Here is a 22,019-nt window from a genome sequence, read left to right as displayed (position 1 = left end):
GTTTGTGATGGATTGGTTATATAACTACACCAAAGAACAACTTTCAATGCAAAACAAAATAGTTGAGTTTCCTGACTTTTGTCCGGAAATTTGATATAAATACTCCACAGTGAGACTTCAAAGAGTTTTTGGTACAAAACTGGTGATTATTATAACTTTGTAACGATGATAATTACCTCATTAAAAATTAACGATTTAATTTTCAAGAATCTGTTTTAAATCATTTGACAATTTACATCATTTAGTTAGAAATGCAATTAAATACCTAAAGATAAATAATTTATGTCATTTATTTAAATACTTTTTATATATTTTAAAAAGAAAATCTAGAAAAACTGATTGTCTGTTACCACCCTGTAAAGAAAAAATATCGGAGTTTTTATTCGAAAAATAATTTAATGTTTTTTTTTAATAATTTGAATATTTTATTATTTGAAATGAGGTTTATTGAGATATACAAATTCCTAATAAAAATTGATTTTATTTTACTTATATCTATTTAAAAATCTTAAAAATAACAAAATATCTTATGATTTATATCGTGGAGTGATTCGAACTGGGTACCCATTTACTAATTTCAATGACATTCCTGCTTCAAACCGTAATGTGTCCAAGTTTATATCGGTGTGAAATTCATATCGACTTAATAATGCAACCAATGCTGTTTTCATAAAGATCCATGCATATCGCCTACCTAAATACAAAAAATTAATCAAAGTTCTTCGCACACGTACGCACCTAAATAATTTAACTTAATTTTTCATACCAAGACAACTTCTGGGACCAGCACCGAATGGCATGTAAGCGTAAGGGTGGCGATTTTTCATATTTTCTGATGTGAATCTTTCTGGATCAAATTTTAATGGATTTTCCCAATATTCTGGATTTCGATGGATATTAATTATTGGAATTAGTATATTTGCTCCTTTTGGAATTGTATAATTGTCTAAAAATATTAATAATTTTACTAATAATTAGTCTTACTTTGAAACAATCAACCGCTTTCAGAAGGTAATTGAATTTGAATTTGCAAAATATGAGGAATCCAAAAACTCATGATACCCAGATTTTGGGGTACCTATACCCGAAAATTTGTAAACTATACATGTATGTGTAAATCTTTTGATACTTAAGTCAAAAGTCTCAAGGGGGTTTTCTTGCACCAGTGTGTAAAATCACTCTTTTTGTAGGGTTGACAGACGTGGAAAGTCACAAAAGCGATCGCAAATAAACTACAGGTATTCAGAAACAAATATCTCAGAACGACCTTAAATATACACTGGCAAGAAAGAACTACGAACGAGGAATTGATAAGGAGAGCAAGCCAAAGCTCTATCAACGAAACAATAAATTAAGATATTTGTTTCTGAATACCTATAGTTTCTTTGCGATTGTTTTTGCCACTTTCCACGTCTGGCAACCATACAAAAGTACTGATTTTTCATTAGTCTATAATATTTCGACTTTTGTGCTTCTCCATATTTTATTTTATTTCCACACTGGCGCAAGCTGTGCAAACGCGCCTTAACTTTTCTTATCCTGCAGATGACATCTTCATCAGTTCCACCTGGCTTTGTCATTATGCTTGCCAAATATTGGGAGGATCAACTTGTTCGATATTTACATTATTCACAGTTGACAGATGGTAATTTTTTTCATTTATTCTGTTTTCTTTTATTTGATCGAAGTTTATCTTGAGGCCAACTTTTTTCCCTTCATTATGAAGATCGTCCAGCTTTCCTTTCATGTCTTTTAGTGTATGTGACATGAGGTGCAGATCATCTCCAAAATGTATGTCTTCCAATATGCCATCAAATCCCACTTAAAGCCTCTCGGTCTACAATAAATTTCTTCTTTACATCATCGAGTAGCAAGAAGGGGAATAGTATAGATGACAATAACTTAGCAAGTAAAGAAATATTTTTTTAACTATGTGGTGCGTTCTACACTTTTTTTCTGTACTAATTTTTAGGGGCGATTAGTTTAAAGATGATGCCATATCTATCTAAAAAGTAGTAACAATACAAAAAACCAAAAAGTAGTAGTTTCAATCTGGATTTTGGGTTTCTCAGTGTCTCAAGTATGTATGTGTAATAGCAGATAAATTTCTTCGTATTTTGCATACTCAACTCGAATCAAAGCCTACTTGCGTTAGAAGCAAATATTACCAATTTTAATATCTTGAGATGCTTCTCTTGAAATTACTGGAGCTGTTGGAGTTAATCTCATTGACTCCTTAAGAACCATATCCATATATATCAGCTCTGGTAAATCGTCGACATTCATTGAGAGCACATTTTGGTCACCCAGAACTTCTATTATTTCATTATATAATTTTGTTTGTATGTCTTTATATACAGCCAAATGTAATAAAAGAAAGCTGAGAGTAATTGCTGTTGTTTCATAACCCTAAAAATAATAAATTTTATCAATCGTTTAATATTTCTTTAAATTTACCTCAAAGGTAGCTGGAAAGTATTAAATATTAAAATGAGAGGAAAATTTTTATGTTTACCACTTGCTTAATTTTAAGCCTATTATTTACTAGGATTTAGTAGGATTTCAATCGGTCCTGATTAAATTATTAAATAATATTAAATTTAAAATTCTCAAAACTGTACTGGCTGTTAGGCCATAATTCTAAGTTATCATTATACAATAGAGTTCTAGTATATAAAACAATTTTAAAACCTGTGTGAACTTATGATATTCAAGTATGGGGAACTGCTAGTAACAGTAACATCGAAATTATTCAACGATTTCAATCAAAAGTGTGCAAAAACGAACAATTAGAATCTCCCTGGTACGTTCGTAATGACGACATTCAGCGTAGTCTTGAAGTACCCACAGTGCGTGAAGAAATTTCGCGGTTCAGTGAAAGTTACTTGACTCGCCTGGAAAGGAACCCAAATGTTGAAGTAATCAGTCTCTTAGACAATAGTGAAAGAGTAGATAGACTAAATAGACAAAGTGTTCTAGATTTAAGATTTAGATTTACGTAAATAGTTTTAATTTTAGTTTACATGCTATAAACTCGATTAGGTGACTATCAGTGGGTAGTTACCGTTCATGATATCTATTCATCAGACCTATTTATAGTTCATTTAGGAACTGATAATAGAATGCTAGGATACAAAAAAAAAAAAGTCGGTACTGACGTTGAATATATTAGATACTAAATACAATACATACAAAGTAAAATAATGATTTAAGTAATCAATTAAATTGAATATTATAATTTATTGTGGTTTCTAACCAATTTAACAAGATGTTTTCCGCAAGAAATCAATATCGAAACGTTAAATTTATCTTTATCTGTTATTTTATTTAGTATGAAATAATATTTTTGTCAGTTCTTTTACTATGCAACTTGCACTTTCCATTAATTAAACCGTATAAAATACAACAACAAAATCCGGCGCGTTTTTTTTTTACAGTACCTTCTTTTAATATTAACCGCAGACAAAAAAAATGCTCTAAATACAAAAAAAGGAAAAACTTGATTTCGATAAAAATCGACCCTCGAGTTATGATTAAAACTGTTTTTTTTAATAAGTAAACTTATTTTACTAATCCTCCAAATGGCAGATTTTAGAATTGGCTGAAAAAATTTCGATTCATTAAGAACTTATGATCAATAATGAAGAACTTGATTAATTTTTTATTTGGCAAAATTCATATAAAAATGAAAGAATAATTCATCTAAAATGTATTTAAGTAACTTTTTTCAAATTACTAATTCCATTTTTTTTTATTAATTATTAATGAAAAAATAGTTATATTTTTGAAAAAAAAAAATGGTGGTAAAGGATTTACGCTCGCTGAGGCAGTGAGCCAATCAGAATCACGGTATATTCACATTTTTCAGCTTGTTTCTATGGAAAATTACGTTATAATATATTGAGAGCCAGTTTATGGAAACAAACCATTTATCATTCTGCATGTTATTTTATCATTTCTTCGTGCAGTGGCGTTGCTCCAAACGATATGTTGTCGTCATTGACGTTTGAATTTATAGTTTAGAAAAACCATTTTCAATTGTAAAATTAAATAAAAGTAAAATTAAATTTTTTTAAAAATTTTCCTTAGTAATTTTAAGTAAAGTTTCGAAATAAAATTAAAAAACTAACAGACCACAAAAATGAGAACAAATAACATACCGCAAAAATGAGAACATTAGTTTCATTATGTAATTGTTCTTCCGTAAAATTCGAGTTATTTTTTGTAAAATCCATTAAATATTCCAAAAATGGTTTTTTATATGCATTATTGTTAATCGCTTTAATATCAATTAATTCGTTATTATTTATAACGGTTGCCATACTTTTTCTTTTTTCAGAAATAATCTGTAAAGAAATTAATTACTACATTAGTGTCTTATCTTAAACATGGTTGAATATTCTAATTACTAACTTCTTTAGTAAATTTCTGCGTAACAGCACGACTCTTTGATACTATTTTATAATCCTGTGTGAATCGATACAATATAGAAGGCAATTTGATTGGATTCAAAGCTCGAGCTATTATAAAATACATCGCACTAAAATATATACCGAAATTAGAAGCAATTTGTATTAATACTTCCATTTTTTTTATTCACCTGTTAATAGCTTGGAAATAAGATCGGTCATCTTCATGCGAGTTAATATTTACACCCATTGTTGATCCTGAAATAAAATTTAATTGTCACTAGGGCTGTCTTTGACTGGGAGATGGTGGCAGATTCACTCGATTTTCGCGCATTTGTTACCGCGAGTACTGAAGGATACGTAAAAATTAATATTATTTGGGGAAATTTTGAAGAGGCAACGCATAACCGTCTTGTAGGGAATTTCATTTTTTATTTTAGATGAAATTCATTTTATTTTACTATGAACATCATTTTGAACTATAAATATCTCAATATCTCGGAGTCCCTGTAAATTTTAATTGAGTGCCAACATTTCTGTCCTTGCTTCTCAATTCTAGGGTCAACCAGGATTACTATGCTTCTAAACAACACATTGCAAGATATTTCGTTTAAGTTTATTATCTTTACGAAGATATAAAGATCTTTATTGGTTTGTCTTGTGAGTGCATTATAAAATGAAAGACCCTCTGAGCCAGGACCGAATAAAAATTAAATAAATAAAAACATTGAACAAAAATTTTTATAAGAATACTTTGAACAGGGGACACTTACTGATCATGAATTTAATGAATTTTTATCTATTTAACAAAATCAATAAAGTTATCGAATGAAAAATATTTAAAATCTAAAAGTTATACAATTTGCAAAATAAATCATACTGCTTTTAAACTGAACCACATAGAAGAAAAATGTAAAAAAAATTACTTTTTTAAAAGCAGAACAACTTTTGTTCGAACACATAGTTGCATAACGTCAGACTGATATATCAATATTTGTCAAATTGAAAAATCAAAATTTATTGTTGTTCAACCTTTGATGGTAAAATACCCTCTTTATACCTTTTTACTCCCATTCAAGTTGTTCCGATTTATTAGTAAACTCTTACCACAAATTGAGTCTAAAGTAGTTCTTGACAAAAGTATAAATATGTCAAACGTTGTTTCTTTATTTAATTCCAAATCTAATTTTTGAATTAAAATATTAATTTTTTCCACAAATATTTTAAAGTATGATTTTAAAATGATTGGAGTAAAACCTCTAAGTACAATATTTCGATTTTGTTTCCATTCTGGAACTAAAAATATTTTAATGGTTAACAACATTTTTATTTTAAAAAATTATGAAAATATTAGAATACCTTCTAATATGAAAACTGATTTTCCCATTACAGGACTCCAAACTGTTTTCAATAAGTAAGCTTTTTCTAAAACATGTTCATTTGTTAATAGTTTCTGAACAATATCTGGATTTGAAGATCCAATTAGGGGAATAGGGCCAATCCATACTCGGACCATATTTCGATACTTTTCAGCAATATTAATTAAATTATGTGTAACTTCTAAAACAAAAAGTAAAACAAGGTGATCCCTTACTAAACCAGTCTCCTGCAAGTCAGGAAAGAACGATATGGCCATTTTAAAGCGTGAAAATTGAATTGAATATAGAAATTAAGATAGGTTTTCTTGAGTCGATCTTTAAACAAAGGGGTCAGATTTTTCAGATAAAAGTTACCTAGTGTACATAACCATTAGTACCTAGAGTACATAACCAAAATTTTTCGCCCACTAATGGTCATTTAAAGCTCATAGGTCCCATATATGCCCCTTATGCTCACTTCTACCGTTTTTTTAATGATTTTTTCGAATTGGAAGTACCTCTGAAATAAAATGTATGCCGGGAAAGATAATGGTTTTAATGCTGTTTCGCTTGGTTTTTGATTGTTTTGAATTTCGCCACTTCAAGCGCCAAAATAAACCATTTCCGAAAAATCGTAAAATTGAGTTTTTAGGTATATATAAATGCGGTCATTAAAAAAAATCAAAATAGGTTTTGTAGATTTAGGTCATTAAATTTAAATTGGTCAATACCCCGACTTCTGAGCTAACTTAGAAAAATTCGAAAGTTTCTTAGGTTAGAATTATTTAAGATTGGCAAAATTTTACACGTTGTTAGATGAAACTGCGGCCCAACTTTTGCCGTCCGCCGATTTATTTTATTTCATCCGGAACGGGAGATGTTAATCAAGATGCGTTTTTTCTAAATTAGCTCAGCAGTCGGAGTATTAAATAGATACCAAACTTATAGTGTGATCAAATGAAAAAAAAATGACGTAAATTTTTAGATAATTCTGAGTTCGGAGAAAAAAATTGAATTAAATAGATAATAATGATACAAATTGAAGAAACTAAAATCGAACATTTTTTGATGGTCGGAAAGGGTCCAAAAAAAAATGGTAAAGTGGCCAGAATTAAAAAAGTTTATTTGATCACACTATTAGAATGGATAATGTATTTAGGTTATATTGGCGTAAATCTACAAGACAAAATTTTTATTTTTTTAATAACCGCATTTTTAGGACTAAAAACTCAATTTTACGATTTTTCGGAAATGGTTGATTTTCTCGCTGGAAGTGGCGATATTTAAAAAAATTAAAAACGAGTCGAAACAGTACAAAAACCACTATCTTTCCGGACATACTTTTTATTTTTTGAGTCTACCTACAACTAGAAAAAAATCATTCAAAAAAAGGTAAAAATGGGCATAAGGGGCCATATCTGGGGCCCATGACCTTTAAATGACTTTTAGGAGATAGAAAAATGGTGTTTATGTACTCTAGGTACAACTCTTGTTTGCAAAGTTTTTTCTCTGACTCGTCTAGACGAGTGTCTGTTCAAAGCTAGACTCAAGAAAACCGAAATTTCTCATGTTAAATTCAAATTACCTCTTAGAAAAGTTTTTCATCCAACCGTCAAAAAAATAATTAACAACACAGTACCAAGTGACTGGGCTATATATTAAACTAAGAAGCTTACACGTTCTGTAATATTGCTCCGAAACATCTGTTTAATGTTGAAACTCTCTTGCACCCCCCATCTGTTAACCAACTGAGACATTGATTTTATGAAATTTTATTGTTTGATTAACACGCCTATGACAGCTTGGCTAAGTGTTCATGGCTATTTTTAATGAAATTAATTTTAATCAATTTTTGTCCATAACGGTTTTTTTCAGGCAACCTTATACTATTACTTTCATAATTCCGTTATCTTTCTTCTGATGCTTTCTTCATTATTCAATTATCTTTCTTATTTTTCTTCGATGGATTGGTGAAAAAAAAGAATTTAATTAAAATTAAAAAATTGCTAGGAATACTTTTTGATAGACGAACAATCATAGGCTTGTTTATCAATCATTAAAATTTCATAAAAAATAAATCTCATCTGGTTATCAGATGGGTGAAAGGTGACCTTACACCTCTTATCTTATAATCTCTAAGACTAATAGTGTACGGGAATAATAGTGTTATATGAAAAGACTCTCCCCTAATAATAATATTCTTAAGACTGCTGTCTATTGCTACAATATTGTCAAAAAATTTTGGATATATGCACGGCAAAAGTACATGGGCTTATAGTGAAATAAGGTTTAATTTTTAGTCATACTATTTCACTCAACTGTTGTTTAAAATTCTGCTAACATAAGCATTTCTCTTCAACCACAATTCTCTACCTATAGTTATTTCTGTTTCTGTTCAATAATGTTTCTGTGAAAAGTTTTGTTTTTCTTTTTTTTAACTTAGAACAAATATAGTCAGTCTCGCAAAAAATGTACGGATTACATATACACGGAAAAAAAAAATCTTAATATCAACCGATATGAGATTGTATCAACCTCATCGGGAGATCAAATATAGCGAATGGGGCGACGAATGTGATACAACTACCGTTTGGGGTTGAGTGGCGCAGTTGAAACAAACGCATGAGTTGTTTGTATGAAAGTAATATAATGTCTCACAAATTTCAAATATTGTTGTTTTGAAATGCAACATAGTTTTAAACAATCTTTTTATGATTAGTTCTACTGAACAAAATACTGATGTGATTGTCACAACCACATGAGCAGGTTTATTAGGTTTATTTTGATTTTCAAATTTTTTTCTGTTTTAGGTAAAGTGGATTTCTTCGAGTCGGATTTGAACCAGCGACATATATATTGCTATTGATTTTAGTGCCTTAAGTCCACTGCTGTATGCTACTGACGATTGTTACATACGTACACAAATATTATTTCAAACTCACTGTAAGTTAGTAAAAACAATCTTGATGTAGTTGGCACCTTCACATATGGAATAGATATGACAGCTATGTGTGCGTATTAATCAAATTATATATTTAAAGCAAACGCAAAGAAATTTTTTTTAATACATCGGTTCGCTTTATTTACACGATTCTATATTCCAACTAAGTACAATTTTATTTTCCATCAATAAAATGCGTGACTTTAAACTAAAATGAATCTCTTACATGGAAGTAATGATTTTGTTTATTAAACTTCAATGATTTTGTATCAATGACTTCATATTTAAGATTCAATCCCATTCTATTGTAAATACAAATATTTAGCTGTACTTGTTCCAATTGTTAGGAAATTGTTTGAAAGGATTTTTACTTTATTTTAATATGAAACGGCCAACTTCGGGATGAGGTTGTCATTATTTTAATTTTTTTTTCATTTAAGTATTATATGTAATCCGCGCATTTTTTGTGCCACTTAGTATACATCAATGTTCAGTTAGAATTAAAAAACTTATTAAATACTCTCCGTGTTAATGATTTTAACAGTCTTAAGAGATATTTTGCTAAGATAAACAAAACTTCCGCTTGGCGAATTTCTAAACTATATTGTAAATAAAACTCTTTCAATTTACCTGCATGAGATCCCCAAAACAATTTTGCATTTCCAATAATTGGATAAGCTGGTGGTCCAGGAATTTTAGATACATAATAACACACACGAATGTAATTCCAAAAATAAATACATGTGAGAATTAATATTAAGAATAATAAAGAAATTAAAACATGATTTTGTAGAAAATTCATAAACACCGTTAAAAACATTGTGTTTTTAAGAAACAATTCAGCTCCAACATAAATGACACCTCTATTTTGTGTGTAATTATTAATGAGTTATGATTTATAATTTATAAATTCAAATTTTTGTTCAAAAAATAAGTTGTTTAATTACCTATAAAGAAGAAAAAGACTAAAGTTAATCAATCTGAAATTTTAACATCTATTTCGATATTTGCAAGAAATTATTTAAATAGAATTTAAAAGATAGAAAGATGAAGATTGGTATATAGCTGCCAGTTATTGTTCTATATTGTTTAAATTTCGAACCCCATCTGATGATGTTAAGGGCGAGAAGGGGTAAAATTCTATTTTTCAAAAAAACATTATCCCCCTTATTTCATTACTTTAATAAAGTCAAATCCAGTTGGTATGAAAATAGGCGCAATCAATCAATAACTTGAACTTCAATATATCAAACAGAAAACGTACATAAATTATTTATCGAAGCTCAAAATTTGATCCTAAAACCTGTAGCTTTTTGTTATAGGAATTAAAACAATTCGAGAATCTAAACCATAATTCGTCCAAATCATAGGATTTTACATTTGGCCTTATCCTGCGAATTTTTAGTGCTAGGCTTATGTCAACAAGTGGCTTATGACCAACCATCATTCCTTGAGGGACAAATTTGAGAGCAGTATCAATGTAGCAACTTAATTTGAAAATTGGTTTAAAAAATAAGAATTTTTGTACAAACCTTTATTTTGATAGTACAAATGTTGATTCAAAAGTCACGCATGCTCGTCCTTAGATATTCAAGGTCAAGGGTCTCGAAAATCAATTTTTTGTGAATATCTGGTTTCTTTTGCTCGTGCGCTCAGCTTATCATACTTCAGTTCCGGGTCAATATTTATAAATATTAGGTATTAAATAATTATTTAAGTAGTATTTAATCTATAATTAAGTGAAAAAACCGTATAATAGACAGGTTCAATCGTGATTCCCAGTCTATTATGCAGTTTTTTTTCCATAGTTCCTGAAGTACGATAAGTTGAGCGCACGAGCAAAAGAAACGAGATATTTACAAAAAACTGATATTCGAGACCCTTGACCTTGAATATCTAAGGACGAGCAGGCGTGATTTTTGAATCAACATTTGTACTATCAAAACAAAGGTTTGTACAAAAATTCAGCTTATTCCGTTTGATTCCGAGGTTGACCACTTATTTTGACTAAGATGATCGGACTATAATGATATAAACTGTTTTGATTAATGAAATCAAATTATCCAGGGACTATAACTGATAAAATTTTGGTTATTAAGCAAAACACAAATATTTTTCTTTCTTCCCATAAAAAAAGAGGTTTTTCATAAATTCAAAAACAGGTCCTCCAAGAGTAAGTCGTGTATTATAGGTTTTATATATTATAGGTAAACGTCATGATACGCAAGTATTGTGAATATATTATCATCAGTTATTAATATAGCAATAACGAAAAATTTGATTAATTGATAAGAAAATAAGAACGAATCCTGTACGCATTTTTAGGCCATACGTGCATTACGAGAGTCAAGAGAAACTTACAATTTAGCGACAAACATTTAGCGATGATATCTGTACAGTCTTGTTGAAATATCACAGATGACTATTCATTTCATTAAATTAAATTTTGCAGATCACTTTCAACCGTTTCAACACCTGTTTTATGTAAAATTTTGTCAACTTTCACTGATAGGTCAATCTAGGAAGAAAAGACCAAATTTGGCAAAATTATTTTTTGAATTTTTCGTAAAAACTATTTATTTAGTTGTATAAAGATCACAGTTTAGTTTTCATGACAAAATAATAAATGCATTGAAAATTACAATTAAGCTTGTTGTAATAAAAATTTGGTCAAAAATAATTACAGATAATAAATAATATTGTACAATATATATTTTTGACTTTGGACTTAATTGATTTATATTTAATTTTTATGATTTTAACTGAGAGCAGTAAAATTTTGATTATACGTACCTAGATTTTATTTGTAATTAAATTTGTAATTTACAAACCGCTCAAAATAACTGAAAAAAGCGATTTCATGAACTTATTCAAAGGCAAAAAAAAAAAAAAAAAAAAAACTAAAAACAAGTGAAAACAAACAACTGACTGAGTTAATTGTTAAAATACAATTTGTAGAATGTGGTGATTACACTATCACATTACAAATACATACATGTCACACATGCATAACTGATATTTCCATATAATACACACTATATAATTTGCGCTCTTACGAGTAAACACTGATGTTTACGAAAAAATGTTTCAAACAAAAGTTGTTTAGTTTTTTATAAGGAAAATTTTTATATTTAAACTTTAGTTCTATCTCTAACAGTTTACAAAATACAAGACCCAACTAACCTATGTTGCCCATTTACGAACTCGACCTCGCTTTTTATGTCTTGAGTACACTGTAAAAGTTTAAGCTTGATATCATTTTTCGTTTTTGAGTGATCGTGTTGACAGGCAGACGGACAAACACCCGAAAATGGACTAATAAGGTGATTTTATGAACACCTATACCAAAATTTTTAAGTGTTACAAATTTGGGACTAAACTGAATATACTATGTATATTTCATATATACATGGTATAAAAAGGAAGGTTTAGGCAAAACCTCGACAGAAAAGTTTCAATATATAAATATATAACTTTTGAGACTGAGGGTTAGTATGGTCTTCAACGATTTTCGGCCAATATCTCGGAATCCATCAACTTTATGACAAAAAAGTTTCAATATATAAATATATAACTTCTGAGACTGCGGGTTAGTATGGTCTTCAACGATTTTCGGCCAATATCTCGGAATCCATCAACTTTATGACAAAAAAGTTTCAATATATGAATATATAATTTCTGAGACTGCGCGTTAGTATGGTCTTAAACGATTTTTGGCCAATATTTCGGAATCCATCAACTTTATGACAAAAAAGTTTCAATATATAAATATATAATTTCTGAGACTCCGCGTTAGTATGGTCTTAAACGATTTTTGGCCAATATCTCGGAATCCATCAATTTTATGACAAAAAAGTTTCAATATATAAATATATAATTTCTGAGACTGCGCGTTAGTATGGTCTTATACGATTTTTGGTCAATATCTCGGAATCCATCAACTTTATGACAAAAAAGTTTCAATATATAAATATATAATTTCTGAGACTGCGCGTTAGTATGGTCTTAAACAATTTTTGGCCAATATCTCGGAATCCATCAACTTTATACAAAAAAGTTTCAAACAAAAATTCTCTACATTTCTTAGCAAATTTGTTCATAAAGTTGACGGTTGCCGAGATTTTGACCAAAACTCGTTTTTTTTTTTTAATAAATATAGCGTTAATTACGCAATCCCAGCACTTGTGAGACTGCGCAGTTGTGTCTTAAACTAAATGCTGACCCTAGTATCGTACAAAAGCAGCGGTGCTGGAAGTTAAAAAAACTTCAATTCTACCTTCAATTTCCGAAGCCCTAAAAAAAAATATTTTTAACTGCTTTATTTTTTTTATTTTATTTTTTTCCTTTGTATACGTTCACGCAAGAACATTATTTTGAGTGGACTACAAACATAATATTGCCATGAAGAAAATATAAACTACAAGCCCATGCATAATTGTTTTTGGGTGAAATGGCCTACGAGGAGTCATGTTGAAAAAGATGCTCCTATATATGTAAAAGTAATTTTGAGCAGCATAGCGTCAATTTTCCGCGGTATAAGTGAGTACAGGTGAGAATTGAATGTCACACCCCTAGGTTTCTGATCTCTGCACCAACAAATATATACGGCGCTGCTGGATACTAACTCATAAGTATTTGAAGCCAATTACATTAATGCCGTACTGAAATAAATTACCTAAGGCTTCGGGAATTGAAGGGAGAATTGAAGTTTTTTTAACTTCCAATAGCGTTGCTTTTGTACGACACTAGGTTTTCCCGCATGTTTCTATAAGGTTCTAACACACGGAAGAAAGTCGTACAAAAATACTTCACCGCCACTTCCCATTTATACCCCTCAAAATTGATATGCTTAAACATACTATATAGGAGTATCTTTTTCAACAGGACTCCTAAAGGTCTTCACCCCTAAAATTTTAGCAAGAATCGATCCAATCAATACAAAAAAAAAATAAAAATTTTAAATTGCCTATTTTTGCACTTTCCAATTATTTTGCATTATTCATCGGGTTTTTTATTTCTTCAGAGGTCTTCTTCAGATATTTCCAAATATGTACCTACTTGAATTGTCTAAATTATTTTTATACCATGTATATATTTAATATATATCAAGGTATACTAAATTTTGTCCCAAGTTTGTAATGCTAAAAAATATTGATGCTACCAAAAAAATTTTGGTATAAGTGTTCATAAAATCACCTAATTAGGACATTTCTGGTTGACCGTCTGTCTGTCTGTCCGTAACACGATTTACAGCTGCTCAGGACTTAAAAATTGAGTTTGATTTCGTAAATGAATACATAGATCAATTTGGTCTTGGAAACCGGTAGATATAGAACAAAAGTTTAATTATAAAAAATGTTCCTTATAAAATAATAAACAACTTTTGTTTTAAGAAAACTTGACTGTTTACCCATGAGGGAACAAATTAGGACAAAACTTTGGAAAATTTTAAATTAGTGTGTTGGTTTCTTAAATTCTTCTAATTTATAAAAAACAAAATAGTGTAAACAGTGATATTCAACACTTTCTATACCCTCTGGGCAAGATCGCACAAATTTTTAAACTTCTTTAAATAGGTTAGCTTTAAACAATGCAATTTTTATAAAGATTCATTGACTGGCTCAGGATTCCGAAGTATAAATCTTACGTCCCTCCACTATATTATTATAGGCAAAAATAATTTATAAGACTTACTATTTTGTTGATGATTTTCATGATAATCGTAGGTTATGTTACCATCAACTTTATTTATACATATAATGTCTAACATATGTATCATGTATTTAATGTTTTTACCAATATTACGTCACCAAAATGGCTGGCAGCGTTTTTGACATAATAAAAAATGATTAAAATTTAATTAATTTTTATGGCAAGAAAGCGTGTTTATTTTGCCAAAATATACTTTATAATGCTTTTTGTTTGGAAAATCAACATTTTTAAGTATTTTTTCATACATAGTAGTTTACTATTCACTTTATTTTACTTATAACTATCTAAAAATTACAAAAATAACAAAATATCTTATGATTTATATCGTGGAGTGATTTGCACCTGGTGACCATTTATTAATTTCAATACTATTCCTACTTCAAACCGTAATGTGTCCAAGTTTATATCAGTGTGAAATTCATACCGACTTAATAATGCAACCAATGCGGTTTTCATAAAGATCCATGCATATCTCCTACCTAAATACAAAAAATTAATCAAAGTTCTTCCCAACAAATGTACCCTCCTAAATGGTTTTAATTTAATTTTTCATACCAAAACAATTTCTAGGGCCAGCACCGAATGGAATGTAAGCGTAAGGGTGACGATTTTTTATATTTTCTGGTGTGAATCTTTCTGGATCAAATTTTAATGGATTTTCCCAATATTCTGGATTTCGATGGATATTTATTACTGGAATTAGTATATTTACTCCTTTTGGAATTGTATAATTGTCTAAAGATATTAATAATTTTTCCAATTATATATTTTACTATGAAAAAATAAATCGCGTTCAGAAAGTAGTGAATTTGAATTTGCAAAATATGAAGAATCCAAAAACACATATTACCAGTTGGAAAATGCCGGCCTCATCATGTTTTTGGCCCCGGAAAAATATCTATCAGCCGATCGACCCAAAAATTTCCTAAATATACTATGTGTAAAACTTTTGTTACTTAGATCAAAAGTCTTTCGAGGGTTTTCTTTGCCTCAAGTGAGCCACGTTGGAGATTTTTTTCTTGGTAATTTTAAGCAGTATTATATCAAAATTAATAATGCATAAAATTGCCAAGTAGAAAAAATCTCCAACGTGGCTCCGTTCTACCCAAAAAAAGTTACGTTAGGCACAGTAATTTTCAATTTGGCAAATCTATTTTGGGTTGCTCAATATCTCACGTATATATGTATATTATTAGAAAATAAAGTGCTTCTTATTTTGCATACTCAACTATCATAAAGACCTACTTGCGTTATAAACAAATGTTACCAATTTTAATATCTTGAGATGCTTCTCTTGGAATTACTGGAGCTGTTGGAGTTAATCTCATTGACTCCTTAAGAACCATATCCATATATTTGAGCTTTGGTAAATCGTCGACATTGATTAAGTCTACATTTATGTCACCAAGAACTTCCAATATTTCATTATATAATTTTGTTTGTATGTCTTTATATGCAGCCAAGTGTAATAAAACAAAGCTCAGAGAAATTGCTGTTGTTTCATAACCCTAAAAATAATAAGCAAATTTATCAATCGTTTTGCATTTATTTAATTTACCTCAAAGAAGGCTAGGATATACTTGACTAAAATGAGGGGAAATTTTCGAATGTGTTGGCATAAAAAAGATAATCGCAAAAAACTTCCACCTTTCCATTTCAAAATTAAGCCCTGACTTGAACTTTTTTGCCAATTTCTGCTTTTAGACCTATTATTTATTGCAACGTTTTAGATACTACAGCTACGTAGCTCGAGACGTGCAAACTTTTAGCATTTCAATCGTTCCTGACGTTGAATAAAAGTAAAATAATTATTTAAGTAAATCAATTAATTTAAATATTATAATTTGTTGAGATTTCTAACCAATTGAACAAGATGTTTTACCCAAGAAATCAATTTCGAAAGCCTATAAAACACTACAATAAAACCGAGTACCATGCAACAGCAAATGACTTTCTTTTAACGTAAATGGTAGCCAAAAAAGCATGATAAGAATGTAAAATCAAAAAAATTGATTTCGATAAAATCGACACTCGATTCATAGTTAAAACTTTATTATATTCAAACTTATTTTATCAATTTTTCAAATGGCGGATAACATAAGCATAGAAATTATACTTGGTCAATAATTCAAGTACCATACCCCAAAAATGAGACCATTAACGTGATTATGTAATTGTTCTTCCGTAAAACTTGAGTTATTTTTTGTAAAATCCATTAAATATTCCAAAAATGGTTTTTTATATGCATTATTGTTAATCGCTTTAATGTCAATTAATTCTTTATTATTTATAACGCTTCCTATTAATTTTCTTTTTTCAGAAATAATCTATAAATAAATTAATTACTACGTTAGTGTCTTCTCTTAAACATGGTTGAATATTGTAATCACTAACTTTTTCAGTAAATTCTTGGGTAACATCACGACTTTTTGATACCATTTTATAATCTTGTGTGAATCGATAAAATATAGTTGGATATTTGATTGGATTCAAAAATCGAGCTAATATAAAAAACGTCACACTAAAATTAATACCGAAATTAAAAGAAATTTGTATTAACATTTTCTTTCACTTTTTTAGTCACCTGTTAATAGCATGGAAATAAGAAGATGACCCATCATCTTCATGTGAGTTTATATTTACACCCATTGTTGACCCTGAAATCAAATTTAATTGTCACGATATTCATCCTTAGACTGGTAGATGTGGATGATTAACACCACGATTTTCCGTGAATACTGAAAGATATGTAATATTTTAAATTGTTGGGAGAAATTTTGAAGAGTCACCGGGATCTTCATGTAGAATATTTTGTTTCAAATTTTTTGCCCTTGCTTCAATACTAGGGTTAACCAGAATTACTTGGCTTCTAAACATATTGCAAAGGATCCTGAACATATTTTGTTTAATTATTTTCGGGTCTTGTGAATGAATTATGAAATAAATGACCCTCTAAAGTAGGATCAAATAAAAATTAAAAAATAAACACTTAAAGGAACGAGATGTGTCGTGGAAAACCCGGTAGGAACTATATTCCTTTCGTACTTTGGAACATTAGTAATATAGTGCTTACTCTTTACAAGATATTTTTCTGAAAATTTATAATATTATAAATAAAGAAATCAAATACTTTTATATCTGTTATCTATAACTTCTGATAACTTTCACAACTCAATTTTTTAAATGATAAATATAAATTTAAGTTTGAGAGCGTTAATTTGTAGAAGTTATTAACATTAATTAAACACATTTTATTTGCTTAAAATCCACTTTATTTGAGATTTTGTCAATCAAAATATTTTTTTCATATATTTTTTCTTCAGAAAAAGAGATGAAGGTAGTTCTCGATTGATAAAAAAAAATTTTATATTTTATGTATTTTGACGTATGATACACATATCATGATTGTTTCTAAATTTATTGTTTTAACTTTTTAACTGTTTTACTGAAAAAGAAAACGTTTTATCTATTAATTAGTTTATTGTAATTTTAATTAATTTTTTTATCAATCGAGAACTGCCTTCATCTCTTTTAACGAATAATTTTTAACGATCTTGGATCATACACTTGTTTTTATTTATTTTTCAATACTTCTACAGGTTTCATTATCACCTGATTATTATATAATTTCAATTCGTATTTTAGTATAAATACAGGTACGTTGTTTATTTAAAATACTATTGTTCTGAAGATGACTAACAAGTCGAAATATGCATAAACAACAAAATATTATGATTGACAAAATCCTAAATAACGTGGATTTTAAGCAAATAAAATGAGTTCCATGAACCTGGAACAGCCAAAGTTGCACAACCAGGTAAACAATACGGGGTTAATTAGTACTCGATTATTACTAATTAATTATCCAAAAATTGAATTCATTACACCATTTTTTTAAAAATTAACACTAGTTGTGCTGGCTTCGACCGAAAGTTAGCACAAGTGCTTCAAAAAACTCCGTATTGGCATAAAAAATTAGTACTCATTTATTACTAATTTATTACCATAAATTTTAATTTATTACTAATTAATTACCGAAAAACAGACAAAGTTGCAAACCAGGTCAACAATACGGGGTTAATTAGTACTCGATTATTACTAATTAATTACCCAAAAATTGAATTTATTTCTCCATTTAAAAAAAAATTAAGACTAGTTGTGCTGGTTCGACCGAAACATAGCACAACTGCTTCAAAAAACTTGGTATGAAAAATTAGTACTCATTTATTACTAAGTTATTACTACACATTTATATGTATTTATTACTGGTATAATTTTCCTGTAATTTGACATTGTTTCATTTTCTTTGTGAACCTGGAACAACCCATCAACTTATCTGTTTACCACCGTGGCGTTGCAGACCAATTTGTTCTTTTTAACTCATAACGGCTTTTTCATTGTTTGGATTATGAAAGACATTTCAATTACAATTAAAAAATGAGTGTCGGATGAAAAACTGCAATTGATAAAGAAAAGATAACTTCTATTTTAACGAGTTACAAGAATGATGTGCTCGATAAACAAATAAAAAAGTGCGTTAGCAAAAGGCACCCAATTTGGGATCAGATTTCACAACAGCTTCAATCTTTGATAAAACCATCGTCGCTTTATGTTTATGCCTGCAAAATGTTTCACAACAATTCGACGTCGAGGAATTTCTATTTAATTTAATCCTCTTAGTCAGCATTACTGAATGTTTCCATCTTGCATAATTTTCAAAGAAAACAAAATAAAAAATAATAAAACAACTAGTTGTTCCAGGTTCACGAGAAAACCTTAACAATTTTTAATTACTATAGAATTTTACAAGTAATAAATTAAAATTTATGGTAATAAATTAGTAATAAATGAGTTCTAATTTTTTATGCCAATACGGAGTTTTTTGATTCACTTGTGCTGACTTTCGGTCGAAGCCAGCACAACTAGTCTTAATTTTTTTTTTAATGGAGTAATAAATTCAATTTTTCGGTAATTAATTAGTAATAAATTAAAATTTTTGGTAATAAATTAGTAATTAATGAGTTCTAATTTTTTATACCAATACGAAGTTTTTTGAAGCTGTTGTGCTAACTTTCGATCGAAGCCAGCACAACTAGTATTAATTTTTTTTTAAATGGAGTAATCAATGCAATTTTTCGGTAATTAATTAGTAATAAATTAAAATTTATGGTAATAAATTAGTAATAAATGAGTTTTTAATTTTTTGTACCAATACGAAGTTTTTTGAAGCTGTTGTGCTAGCTTTCGGTCGAAGCCAGCACAACTAGTGTTAATTTTTAAAAAAATGGAGTAATGAATTCAATTTTTGGATAATTAATTAGTAATAATCGAGTAATAATTAACACCGCATTGTTTACGTGGTTGTGCAACTTCGGCTGTTTTTTCGGTAATTAATTAGTAATAAATTAAAATTTATGGTAATAACTTAGTAATAAATGAGTTCTAATTTTTTATGCCAATACGGAGTTTTTTGAAGCTGTTGTGCTATGTTTCAGTCGAACCAGCACAACTAGTCTTAATTTTTTTTTTAAATGGAGTAATAAATTCAATTTTTGGGTAATTAGTAATAATCGAGTACTAATTAACCCCTTATTGTTGACCTGGTTGTGCAACTTTGGCTGTTCCAGGTTCATGGAACTAATAAAATGTGTTTAATTAAAGATAAATATAAAAGTTGGACAAAAAATAAATAAATTGACACATCATAAAAATATTTTTAGTCATAACAAGCTGAATCGATTGAAGAGTTTTAGTTTCCTAGGTAGCCTAGATAAAAATAGTCTGATTTTTTTTTTGTTGCACTTTTTTTTTGGGTTTACCTCCCAACCAGCAAACAAATTTTTCTGGTTGGAGGTAAAACCAAAACTATAACGCGCGATAAAGAACATAGTTCCACTAAAAAAGATTTTCTTTATTAGACGGCTTTGTTAGTATTCGAACAGGGGATATTTCCAAAAAGTTATCGAATGAAATTAAATTTGGGTAAGTTTAAAAATGCTGCTTTTAAACCGTAAGAGGTAGAAAAAAATTATTAAAAATTTACTTTTTTTAAAACAAAACTTTTGTCTGAATCTACAGATGCATAAAGTTAGACAAATTTATTTGTCAAATTGAAAAATCAAAATTTATTTCCCCGTTGTTCATCCTTTGATATATAATGAACATACCCTCTTTATACACATTTACATCCTTTCAAGTTGCTCCGATTTATTTATAAATGTCTTACCACAAACTGAATCTAAAGTAGTTCTTGACAAGTATTCATATATATCAAACGATCTTTCTTTATTTAATTCCAAATCTAATTTTTGAATTAAAATATTAATTTTTTCCACAAATATTTTAAAATACGATTTTAAAATTATTGGAGTAAAACCTCTAATTACAATACTTCGATGATTTCTCCATTCTGTAACTAAAAATATTTTAATAATTAACAAAATTTTTAATTTAAAAAATATAATTTGTATACCTTCTGAAGTGAAAACTGATTTTCCCATTACGGGGTTCCAAACTAATTTCAATAAGTAAGCTTTTTCTAAAACATGTTCATTTGTAAATAGTTTCTGAACAATGTCTGGGTTTGAAGATGCAATTAAAAGAACAGGGCCAATCCATATTCGGACCATATTCTGATACTTTTCAGCAATATTAATTAATTTATTTGTAACTTCTAAAACAAAAAGTAAAATAAGGTGGTAGTAAAATTTAAAAAAAAAAAGAGCTTAAAATTATATGTTGAATCTCAAAAAATATATATATAGTCTAAGAGACGGTATTAGATCGACCTTCACACGTCTGATGAGACAATTTTTTATGATATTGTAATGATTGATAAATACCCCTTTGATAACTTGTCTATCGAAAAGTGTTAATGGTTATTTTTAATTAAATAAATTTTCTCTCATGTTAGTTTTTTGCAAGTAACCCTTTAATATTCATTTCGTAATTAAATTATCTTTCTTTTGATGATGCATATGTCAATTGGCTAAAAGATCGGTGAAAAAAATTATTTTAATTATAGCAAGAAAACATCCTTAAGAGAGATTTCGCTTAGATTACCACAACTCCTGCATTACGAATTTCTAAACTTTATTATAAATTCTTTTTAAATTTACCTTGATGAGATCCCAAAAATAATTTGGCATTTCCAATAATTGGATAAGCTGGTGGTCCAGGAAGTTTAGATACATAATAACATCCGCGAATATAATTCCAAAAGAAAGTACATGTGAGAATTAAAATTAACAATAATAAAGAAATTAAAACATGATTTTGTAGAAATTTCATAAACACCATTAAAAACATTGAGTTTTTAAGAAACAACTCGGCTCCAACATAAATGTTACAACCCATGTCCAACATAAATGAAACACCTCTAATTTGTCAATTATTAATTAATTATAATTTAAAATGTATTCCTTCAAATTTTTGTTAAAAATAAGTTGTTTAATTACCTATAAAAGAGAAAAAGATTAAAGTTATTCCATCTCAATTTTTAACTTCCCTTCCGATATTTCACCATATTGTATTACAGAAAAGTAGAATGATATGAGAAACCCAAGTTGACAAGCCTTTAAACATGCTTTATCAAAAAAT

The 22,019-nt window shown here is 28.8% G+C and overlaps 1 protein-coding gene across 1 annotated transcript; it reads right to left on the bottom strand.

Annotated features, from left to right (window-relative positions):
* Positions 1-516: 516 nt before the first annotated feature.
* Positions 517-21,626, bottom strand: LOC123301334 (probable cytochrome P450 4p3; the record flags this gene model as incomplete). The annotated part of the gene is made up of 16 exons (XM_044884072.1): positions 517-694; positions 767-946; positions 2,169-2,409; positions 4,161-4,216; positions 5,769-5,934; positions 14,739-14,899; positions 14,976-15,155; positions 15,688-15,928; positions 16,562-16,610; positions 16,667-16,680; positions 16,730-16,747; positions 16,815-16,941; positions 17,005-17,077; positions 20,647-20,835; positions 20,893-21,093; positions 21,539-21,626. Coding segments are annotated over 16 exons (2,151 nt in total), but the record flags the coding sequence as incomplete, so codon positions are not given.
* Positions 21,627-22,019: the final 393 nt, after the last annotated feature.

Source organism: Chrysoperla carnea, chromosome 5 (genome assembly GCF_905475395.1).
Source record: "Chrysoperla carnea chromosome 5, inChrCarn1.1, whole genome shotgun sequence".
Taxonomy (NCBI): domain Eukaryota; kingdom Metazoa; phylum Arthropoda; class Insecta; order Neuroptera; family Chrysopidae; genus Chrysoperla; species Chrysoperla carnea.
The sequence above is the reverse complement of the archived record's forward strand: the minus strand, read 5'-3'. Positions and strand labels throughout refer to the sequence as shown.